The 11,951-nt window shown below is 44.9% G+C and overlaps 1 protein-coding gene across 1 annotated transcript in view; it reads right to left on the reverse strand.

Moving 5' to 3' along the window:
- The window catches only part of igdcc4 (immunoglobulin superfamily, DCC subclass, member 4), a 74,581-nt gene that overhangs the window by 42,806 nt on the left and 19,824 nt on the right, over positions 1 to 11,951 (reverse strand). Inside the window, exon 2 of the mRNA XM_080539882.1 lies at positions 9,438 to 9,764. Within this exon, the coding sequence (XP_080396008.1) occupies positions 9,438 to 9,764 (327 nt within the window). The remainder of the gene's footprint in view (positions 1 to 9,437; positions 9,765 to 11,951) is intronic.

Here is an 11,951-nt window from a genome sequence, read left to right on the forward strand (position 1 = left end):
GACTGGCTACTTGAAAAGTAGATCTTGGTTCCAAAAAGTGTGAGCACCCCTGGTCTAAAGCTATGGTTAACATACATGACATGTAAACATACAGTATACTGTCTAAAGCTATGGTTAACATATACATGTAAACATGCAGTATACTGTCTAAAGCTATGGTTAACATGTACATGTAAACATACAGTATACTGTCTAAAGCTATGGTTAACATGTACATGTAAACATACAGTATACTGTCTAAAGCTATGGTTAACATATACATGTAAACATGCAGTATACTGTCTAAAGCTATGGTTAACATATACATGTAAACATACAGTATACTGTCTAAAGCTATGGTTAACATATACATGTAAACATGCAGTATACTGTCTAAAGCTATGGTTAACATATACATGTAAACATACAGTATACTGTCTAAAGCTACGGTTAACATAAGATCTTTATGAACTTTGGCTAAAAAAAGCATTGTGCACTGTCTATAACAGATTCTGTTTGTTAGAGGAAATAATAAATGAACATTTGAAGAGTCAGAAGTGTTCTCTTTGTTGTGTTAACAATAGTGATGTAAGTTAGATTTGGTGAGATCACTATGGAATATTAAATCATCAATCTTTGCTCACTACATAGCCTTTCTTACCTTCAGGTGTGCATGAACTACAGGTTATCAACTGTGAAATTATATCTGAATGGTCTTTATTGTCATTGATATAGTACAGGTACCAAACAACGACATTTGGGAGGGTGGCTCCCCTGGTGATAGGAAAGAAAAAACAAAATAATAATAATAATATCGGTATCGGTATCGGTTATCGGCCACGAGAAGCGGGTAAATATTGGTATCGGTATCGGTTGGAAAAAATGCATATCGTGCATCCCTAGTTGTTATTATGTAATATTATTGATGGATGTGCCCTTTTTGATGGAGAGCAGTGAGCAGATGACTGGATGTGAGCATGTATTTGACTAATGCCGATAGATTCGCGTCTTGCTCCGAAACCAGAGCTGTCGGCTCAGACAGGATTTTACAGCGTTCCTTCAAACTATCGTAATTCAGGAACTATGCCCAATCTAAAAAATTCAAACAGTTTCTGAAAGCAGAGAAGTTGTACTTTTTGAACAGTTGAACTTTTTTAGGCTTATTATGGTAGTTCACCGAACTTTTGCCGAACATGTATTGCAAATTGCAAACGCACTATCTGCCTCAGAAACTCAGAAAAATGTCCACACCCGGGAAGCCATGTTTCGCTCTCGTCTCTACACTGCGTGGCTGTACGCAGGCACAGCATCATGAGCGCGACAACCGGAACCGGAAATATTTCCGGCTTCATATTATCGGCTCTATATCGGCTAAAATGTAATAAAACGATAAATATTTAATAACATTAATTTCCCAATATCGGGCCGATAAATATCGACGCCGATAATATCGTGCATCCCTAGACATACACTCACCAGCCCCTTTAGTAGGCACACCTGGCATGTACTGGGTTGGACCCCCTCTTTTGCCTTCAGAACTGCCTTAATTCTTAGTGGCATATGTGCTGGAAACATTCCTCAGAGATTTTGGTCCATATTGACATTATAGCATCACACAGTTGCTGAAGATTTGTGCCAAAAAATATCCTCCACACCATTACACCACCATCACCATTTTCGCCCAGAGAACTGCCGCTCACTGGATATTTTCTCTTTTTCTGACCATTCTCTGTAAACTCTAGAGATGGTTGTGCGGGAAAATCCCAGTAGATCAGCACTTCCTGAAATACTAAAAACAGCCCGTCTGGCACCAACAACCATGCCATGTTCAAAGTCATTTAAATCACCTTTCTTCCCCATTCTGATGCTTGGTTTGAACTTCAGCAGATCATCTTGACCATGGCAAGCACACGTGTGTGTGTGTGTGTGTGTGTGTGTGTGTGTGTGTGTGTGTGACCATGAATATTTCATGCTGTATGATCGTTGGATATTATGGTTAGAGTTAATCATCAAACCAGTAGGGCAGTCAGAAGTGCAGTACAGTGTTGGATGAACTGTTTTCTCATCCCTGTCAAGCATTTGAGTAAGCTTTGTGTGCTCATTGAGAAACTTTGCTCAGTGTGTGTGTGTGTACTGTGTGTGTACTGTGTGTGTGTTTGTGTGTGTGTGTATTCACCCCTATCAAGCATTTGAGTGAGCTTTGTGTGCTCATTGAGAAATACTGCTCAGTTTGGGCCGTGTATGAGTTTGTGTGCGTAATGTGTGTAGTGTGCGTGCGTGCGTGCGTGCGTGTATGTGCGTGTGTTTGTCTTCACCCGTGTCAAGCATTTGAGTGAGCTTTGTGTGCTCATTGAGAAATGTTGCTCAGTTTGGGTCGTGTGTGTGTGTGTGTGTGTGTTTGTGTGTGTGTATGTGTGTGTGTGTGTGTACCATGTACCGTGTATACAGTACTTGCAGTTTATTGCCGTGACAGTTGCTCAGCGTATTTGTGGTTTGCCACTGATAACAAACGGCCCCGCTGGGCCAGGCCATTATCAGTCTGCTCCTGGAAAATAGTTTTGAAAGATTTATGTATGAAGATAGGTAGGATTAGCCCTTACATGTTATATGAAGCGTGTCTAATACCTCACATCATTTTTCAATCAGTTCCGCATTTCTCAATGGATGTAATGGGCTACTACTTTCTAAATAATAACTTATTTTTTACTTAATAATCGGCTATTCAAACTTAATGGTTTAAGGTGTATGTAGCCTACTGTATGCCATATGTTTCATTGTTATACATTTGACAACCTATACTATGTGATGCAGGGTTTCCGTTAGAAACAAATTGTGCCGGTCAACGTGTCCGGGAAGATTTCAATTTACCGGACAAACGTGAGATATTCCGGTCATCATATTCAAATATAATATCGCTGTTTGTCGCGGTGATTAGCTGTTGTGTAGCCTATATATGCTGTTTAATGTCTATTTCTCATCCGATACGATTAGATGCGAGCTATATAATAAATATAATATAGGCTTTCATGATTCGCATGCACGCTATGCCATGTCCAGCGCTGAACGTGCGCCACAATGTCAACGGAGTCGCTGTGGCGGTGCCCTCACTCAAGACACAATCTGGAGCCTTAACTGCTTTCAGTAGCTCAGTCAGTCCGACATACTGATGACATGCGATGCCATTTTTTGCCATGTGAAATGCAACTTGTAGCTGAGAGTGCAGCTTATTGTTAGCCGTTTCATTAGCCTGCTCACAGTGGCCTGACCGCCGATATGTGGTCACTGCACCGCCTGTGATCAGTGAGAGCCGACATTCTCATATTCGTTGCTCCTCTCGTGAATCCGTTATTCCTCCCCGATTTTTTGCACGGTGAGCAGAACATTTTCCTTCCCCATCTAAACGCAGCCAGGGGAAATTTTCTTTCCATTTAACTCGGAACCGTCGAGCCGCCTCCATCTCTTTACAGTCAGACTTCTCCTCAGACTCATTGTAGCTTGGTTTCATGAAGTCATTGTTAAGCTTACTTTGTCTTGCCATGTGTACCTCTCGCTCGCTATGGTGCACTTTGAGCTGCAACGTTTGCAGGTTAAAAGCGCTAGCCTATACAAATACAAGTTATTATTATGGTGGCCCACTGCGCAGGGTTGCCAGATGGGCCGGGTTATCGCCGAATGGGCTACTGGGTTTAGCGGTAATAGACTGGTTAGTTAGGCTGTATTGTCAATCCCATCTGGCAACCCTGCCGCCGCTGTTTCGCATAGGCTAGCCTAGCCTACACATTAGCAGTCATCATCATGCCGGCGTCAAATCATATCATAATAAAAGAAATACATAGCCTATATATTCGTCTTTTTTAAATATAGAAGGAATCAGAATGTGAACTTTAGCGAATTGTATTCAAATTGTGCTTAGAGGGAATTATTTTCACCGGACATTATGACCGAAGAGATTTCAATTTGTCGGACTTCAACACATTTTACCGGACAAAGACCGGTAATTACCGGTTAACGGAAACCCTGATGTGATGTGGTAATCACATCTAAGCAGGCGACCACTTGCCCTCTCGATCCTATCCCCTCCCCTCTTCTCAAATCCATTTCCAAAGACCCCCTTCCTTTCATTTCAACCGTAATCAACTCCTCTATCCACAGGATCTCAGTGTTTCCTCCAGGATTTTTCACATTAGTGGCGGAGCGGTCCTCTTTCGCGCGCGCGTGCACGCGCATAAAACGCGCACTGGCGCTCAAAACAAAGACGTAATTTCACCAAAAACTAGAGGGTGGCAACAATTATAATTTCTTAAATAGCGGTTAAGTCATTAAAGCCGAGCAGGTGATTTTATATAGAAGGTGATCAAATACCAATATATCCTACAGCTGCAGTGGAACATGCGGAACGCGCATTACACACACACACACACACAGAAAGATCAATACGAAGTAGGCCATTGGTGTAGTCTAGGTGACACGCAGGACTACACCGTATACCCACTAGGAAAGGCCAAGGATTTCCATATACCCACTTAAAAATGTGTGAGGATACGTAACGGCGTTTTGTGACAGAACTTTCACTTTCATTCATAATTGATTGATTGATTGAAAACCTTTATTGTCCCCAATGGGGAAATTTTGTTGTCAAACAGCTCAGTTAGGGCAGAAAACATTCAGTACAGAAAACAGAAAAACATTCAATAAAAAACATAAAACAGTGCAGGCTCAATAAGTAAAAAGTTCCAAAAGTTCCATCTCCAGGTCTCCCCCACCCTGCAGGGCCTGGTATATAACATTCACCCTGTCTGTGTTACGAAGCACTTGAATTTTGGACCATTGGGACTGACTATAGCAGGGGTGCTCACACTTTTTGGAACCAAGATCTACTTTTCAAGTAGCCAGTCTGCCAAGATCTACCAGTCTAGTTTCAACATCGCAAACGTACATGCACGTACTACAAACACACACACACACACACACACACACACACACACACACACACAGTTCCCAGCCTGCATAGTAAACTCACAATACACTTTCCCTCTCTCTGTCACACAGCCACAGGAGAAGACCATCACAAACCCTCCCTCTTTGCTATTCTCGCTCACACACATTCACACACACACACACACACACACACACACACACACACACACACACACACACACATTTGCCAATCTGCATAGGGAGCCATAGCACAAACCCTCCCTCTCTCTCCCCCTCTCTCTCCCTCTCTCTCTTTCACTCTCTTACACACACACACACACACACACACACACACACACACACACACACACACACACACACACACACACACACACACACACTCACTTTCTCTCACTCACACACTGACAGCCAGTCTGCAGTACCAAAGCCAACTACTGATCCAACAAACAGACAAGTAAACCAGATACAAAACAGGTAGTTCCCTAGTTTGAAAGGAGGAAATAAATGCATTTCTCTACCTTAGTGGGAGACCTGGCACTGGGAGGAGGCAGCTAGTTTCTAATAGTCAGGGCTGTAGGAGCTGGTTGCAAGGTGTCATCAGCCACTGTGGATCTGTCATCGAAAAGGCAATCTGTAAATAGTAGAAATTGGAAGGCTAACTAGGTAATTAGTCTCGTCGGTATTTTGTATTTTGTAGTTGGTGCTGTTGACTGCGCATGCGTGGTGAACCGCGTGTTAGGTGTAGGTGAAAAGATCAGATCTCAGACTGGCTTACCTGTACGTCAATCAAGTGGCAAAAGCCATAGTGAGGATGGATGATAGGCGAACTTTTTTCCCCTTTTTTTTCCGTTTTGTTCAATGCCATGCGATCTACCCATACTACCTTTGCGATCGACCGGTCGATCGCGATCGACGTATTGGGCACCCCTGTGTTAAAGGGAGCAAGACGCGAATCTACCGGCATTTGACTCATGAGTGAACGGCGAAAATGGCTGGACGGCACAGCTTGGGATTCCATTGAAGTTACAGGGAACTATGTGTGAAAGAGGCTTAAATGATTTCAACATTTGAAGAGTCAGAAGTGTTCTCTTTGTTGTGTTAACAATAGTGATGTAAGTTAGATTTGGTGAGATCACTATGGAATATTAAATCATCAATCTTTGCTCACTACATAGCCTTTCTTACCTTCAGGTGTGCATGAACTACAGGTTATCAACTGTGAAATTATATATGTTCTCATATCGGTTCTCATATCGGTTATCGGCCACGAGAAGCGGGTAAACATCGGTTATCGGTATCGGTTGGAAAAAATGCATATCGTGCATCCCTATGTATGTCCCTTGATTAAGTCATAGGTTAAGTTTAACATAGATTAAGTCAAAGTCTTGGTGTTATCTTAAGATCGGAGTTTTAATTCCCACATTAGCAAGGTGACCAAGACAGCCTTTTTTCATCTGAGAAACACTGCCATGGTGTGGCCGTTTTTAACTCAGCGGGACAATGAAAAATGTATTCATGCTTTTATTTCAAGTAGACTTTACTACTGAAAAGCACTCTACTGCCCTCCCCAATAAGTCTATAAAGAGGCTCCAACTAATTCAAAATTCTGCTGCTAGGCTACTGACAAAGACTAAGAGGAGAGAGCATATGTGTGGTGGCCTGGGAAAACCCGTCGGATGTCGCTGGCGTTCGTTTGTGGCAAAGAGCAAAAATAGATGGAAATCGCGATTTTGGTGATTTTGATATTATGTAGTATTCTAGTACTTTGAACTCCATACTACATTATGGTGAATAAACATTTTAAGAAAACAAAAGAGAAAGTACTTATTTTTATGTTTTTGTGGTGGGTAGTTTGCTTTGCATCACAAGCAGACAAACGAGACCGGCCGATCTGCATAGGCTCCTCCCCCGACCCGGAGGAGAAAGGGGTCGGGGGCAGCATTTCTTACCTTTCACTTTTTTTGACATGATACATTAAAATGCTCATAACTTTTTAAAATAAAGGGCAGTCATTCAACCAGTTATGAATAGCTGAGAACTTCTAATTTATGGAAATATTAAAAAATGAAAATGTCAAAATGCCACCATGTGAAGGGTTTTCCCAGGCCACCACACATCACTCCAGTCTTAACTGCTCGGCACTGGCTCCATGTATTGTTTAGAATTTACTTCAAAGTCCTTCTACTGGTGTTTAAAGCACTAAATGGGCTGGAACCAGCCTACTGTACTGACATGCCGACAACACTAATGGCTTATTGGAGGTTACTATCAAAACTCAAATGAAAGTTGGCAATGCTGCATGTAATTACTTACACCCCCAAACTAGGAAAGCAAGCTCAGTAAACTGAGTAAACCATTTCAAACCTCTCTTCAATTTAGCTTTTAATTAGCATTTGATCTATGTTGCGTTCTTTGATGATTTTATTCTATGCAACTGGTGTTTTTGTTTTTAATCTCTTCCTAGTTTTCTTTTGCGCTGTATTTTTACAGATGCATGGTGCTATAATACACCTTATCATTATTATTATTATTATTATTATTATTATTATTATTATTATATGTGCCTGCTTCTGTCATTTTCAGCGTGAACTGTATGTGTGTGTATACGTGCTAGTGTGTGTCTGTGTGTGTGTGTGTGTGTGTGTGTGTGTGTGTGTGTGTGTCTGTGTGTGTGTGTGTGTGTGTGTGTCTGTGTCTGATGAATAACAGCTGATCAGTGAGTCGGCACATTAAAACAGAGAGAGGGGGCACTTTACCATGCTGGGAGGGAACAATGTGGGCTGGATGTGGCCTCCACCTCAGCTCTGTCAAAGCATGCGTTGGAGCCAAGGGGGTAATCATACAGTATTAGAGCACTTTCTACACTGCCTATGACACTAGCCCATACTGTGTACCATTGTATATACACACACACACACACACACACACAAACAGGCGCGCACACACACACACACACACACACACACACACACACACACACACACACAGTAGCCAACGAGAGAAGAGAACTGAGGCTTTTGAATGCTGAAACGAACACAGGCTTGTGTCAGGAAACTCAATGAACCTATCTACTGTATCACCAGGAGTTCAATCTACAAGAGGTGAGATAATGTCTCTTTCTTCTGCTGCCCTTTGTATTCCTCTATTCCTCCCCTCTATCAATCTCTTTCTCATTCTCTCTCGTCCTCTCCGCTCCCTCTCTCTCTCTGTCTCTGCCCCATTTGTTGGCCCCTCGGCTATCAGATTGCAGCTTTCTTCCTCCCTCCCCTTGTGCTCTCCGATAATTCCACCCCACGACCCCTTGCTTCCCTGCTCTCTGTCTGTCGGCGTTTCAACCCCAAACCCCTCCTCCACTCTTTCTCTTTCTCCCGCTCTCTCTCTCTCTCTGTCACATGGGGTCTACAGTTGAACTGCCATGGATGTAATACATCATGTTCTGAGAATCAGACGAATGTTGTCACACATTTATATTCGTAAAATACTTCCAGGACTTCCATGTGACATCATGACACATCAAATTGATGGAGCGTTTCTCTCGGCGACCCACAGACGGTGTGTTTCTGTAGCTGGGCTCTGCTGTTCTCTGTCTTAATTGGCAGTGGGAACGATGGGGAGTCGGAGGGAGCTTGTGTCTCAATGTCAGGGTGTCCATATAACCCCCCCCGTCTCTACTGTCTTCCCTGTCTCCTCATCCATCTCATAGCAGCACCACACACACACACACACACACACACACACACACAAGCACACGTGCATGCGCGCACCACGCACACCTTCTGAAGGACACACTTAATAGTCTCCTCTCAACTACTCACCCCTCCCTCCTTCTCCCCCCCCCCCCCCCCCCCCAGGTTCATTGTCCCCATGTTCTCCCAAATAAGGTATCCTCATAAATAGGCATGTGACAGATGACAAAAGCAGGGATATCCACAGAGGATACCCTCACATTCTACACAAAGCTAATGACTGAATAAAGACTGTCTGCCACTTTAACAGAAAGAGGGAGAGAGAGAGAGAGAGAGAGAGAGAGAGAGAGAGAGAGAGAAAGAAAGAAAGAGAGGGAGAAAGAAAGAGAGAAAGTGGCTCTCCAGGAGGAGGAGGAGGAGAGGGGAGGGAAGAAGCCTCTCTACTCCATTCCTCCCCCTCTCTCCCTCTCACCGTCTCTCCCCCTGCCTCCCTCCTTCTCTCTCTCCCCCCTTCCCTCCCTCCCCCCTTCCCTCCCTCCCCCCTACTCCTCTTCCTCCCCTCCATCCCTCCCTCCCTCCCTCCGCCCTAGCCTACCTGTTCCCAGGGCATCATAGTCAGAGTACACAATCAGGCCCTTGTCTGAGCCCGAGGAGGACCAAGTTCATCTCCAACCATGCACAGAAACCCCCCTGAGGAATGTGCCTGTGTCAGTGTGTGTGTGTGTGTGTGTGTGTCTGTGCACACTAAGGCATCTTCTACCCCCTACTGCCCTTGCAGCCGGAGGAGGGCCATGGGCCCGGGCATGTGCCAGAACGCCAGCTGAGTGTACTCACTGGCCAGGTGAACGCTGATGGTCCGGCTGGTCAGGGCTCCGAGGGGGCTGGTGCTCAGGCAGCTGTAGCCCCCCTCCACCCCCCCCTGGGTGGCCCGTCTGTCCCTGGAGGAGGGTAGCACCAGCAGGGAGCCGTTGGGCATCAGGGTGAGGAGGGAGTCGCCCCCCCCTTCTAGCACCGGCCGGCCGTCCTGGAGCCAGGTGATGTTGAGGGGGGCGTCCGGGGGCGAGGCCCCCAGGTGGCAGTCCAGCAGCAAGGGCTGTCCTGGCTCCAACACCACCAGGAAGGGCCCGGCCCCGCAGCTCAGCTCTACTGACACAGGCTTCTCTGGAGAGAAAGAGGGGGGGGGGGGGGGGTAGAGAGGGGAAATAATTATAGGGAGATAATTATCATTTAAAATCCCCTTTATTGGGTCAAAAGGCGCATCAAACAATATATGCTACTGACACGTGAACCATTCACAGGACATCATCCCTGGAAGGAAAGACAAGTTCAACTATGTCATGCTAATAAAGCCATTTAAATTGAATTGAACTGAATTCAGAGAGAGAGAGAGAGAACCGGCAGACGGGCAGGAGGGGGAGAAAGGGATAGTACGTTTTTATTCTAAAAAACCTTTATTGGTACAATTCAACAGAGACACACAGTAGTACAAAGACAATAGACCACACATTCAATAAAACCAGTATTCTAAAAAGTCAACACTATCCCCTCCCCGTCAACCAAACAAAGGACGTCCCTGGCTGCCCACACAGCAACAGCATCACACTCAGATGGTTAAACAAGCTTACTGTCCCCAAACTCTACTGGACACTACAACTGGGCCCCGCAATGAACACATCCTTTGAGAGACAGAAAGAGGGGGGGAGAGAGAGAGAGAGAGAGAGAGAGAGAGGGGGGGGGGGCAGAGGGAGAGAGGGAGAGTGGGAGAAAGAGGGATAGGGAAAGAGAGAGAGAAAGAGAGAGGAAGAGAGAGATGGAGAGAGGGAGGGAGAGAGAGTGAGATAGAGATCAAGAGAAAGAGATGGAAGAGGTTAAAAAGGTCAAAACAAGAGAGAGAGGCTGTGACAACTCACCAACCTGTCCCGTCCACCCACCCAGCTGCAGACCTAGAGAATACTAACGAGGCTCACCTCCACAGAGCCTCTCTCTTCTCTCTTCTCTCTCTCTTCTCTCCCATTTCAACTCATTAGGCCTCATTAAGTCATTAAACCGTTCGCAGCCATTTCCTTAATCACTGCCAGGGGTTTTTCAGATCCCAATCTGTAATTCATAGCTATCAATTTTTTCGTCTTGATCGATGTGTGATTAGGGATGCAACCTCAGCAAATATGTTCAAGTCAATACTTAAAACCTATCTTTTTAATATTGCCTTTAAATGACTAAATAATTTAATTATTATGATATAATGATTGGAGCACTTTGAACTGCAACGTTTGCAGGAAAAGCGCTATACAAATAAAAGTTATTATTATTATTATTATCTCTCAGCAGAACGCACACCTGTTAAAAGAAACCTAAGATCTGCAGAAAGGTGTTAGGCCTAGATATGTGGACATATTGTACCTGGACAGATTTGTCAAGGTTTCTTGACTTGATCTCTGTTACTATCTTCATCTGAGCAACACACTGTTCTGTACATATTGCACCCACGTGGAAACGTCATTAGAGTTTAACATGTACAGTACATCTCTCTCTCGCACACACACACACACACACACTAATGAACACACAAGCACAAGCGCACGCACGCACACACACAGAGAGAGAGAGAGAGAGAGAAGAGGTACAAGCGGGTTGCCCGATGGTTCTCTTTCCACCGAGGCCTGGGATTAAGTTAATGGGAGATGGAATTATTTCCTTGATTAAATGAGAGCTGACCCTCCAGCACCCTGCCTGAGAGCCTCTGGCCGGCCTGGCATACACCTGCCATGTACGCGCACACACACACACACACACACACACACACACACACACACGAACAGGCACACACACGCGCACGCACACGCAAACATGAACAGGCACACACACATGCACATGGACACGCATGCACAGGCACACACACACTTCCCTACCTGTGTGTGGGCATACTGTGTGTGTTTGTCTGTGAGAAAAGAAGAAGAGAGAGATGGCGACAGTGCAGTGTTGCTTTTATCCAGAGGTGTTGCAGCACGGTAAACCTTCATCAGAGAGCTGGCCTAGTTATTATCAGCTAATGAAAGGCAGAAATGGCTGCTCTGGCCAAGGCAAGCGCGCACCCACACACACCAGCTCACCTTTACCGCTCCTCTCTCTTCTCTCCCATTTAAACTAATTAGGTCTCATTAAGTCATTAAACCGTTTGCAGCCATTTCCGAGCGCCAGCGGTTTTATTGTCTGGGGCTCTAGACCACACCAACACACACACACCAACACACACACACACACACACACACACACACACAGAGAGAGAGAGAGAGAGAGAGAGAGAGAGAGAGATCTGGAGCTACTGTATATATGAACCCACTGTCCACC

Source organism: Nansenia antarctica (genome assembly GCF_963989245.1).
Source record: "Nansenia antarctica genome assembly, chromosome: 9".
Taxonomy (NCBI): Eukaryota; Metazoa; Chordata; class Actinopteri; order Argentiniformes; family Microstomatidae; genus Nansenia; species Nansenia antarctica.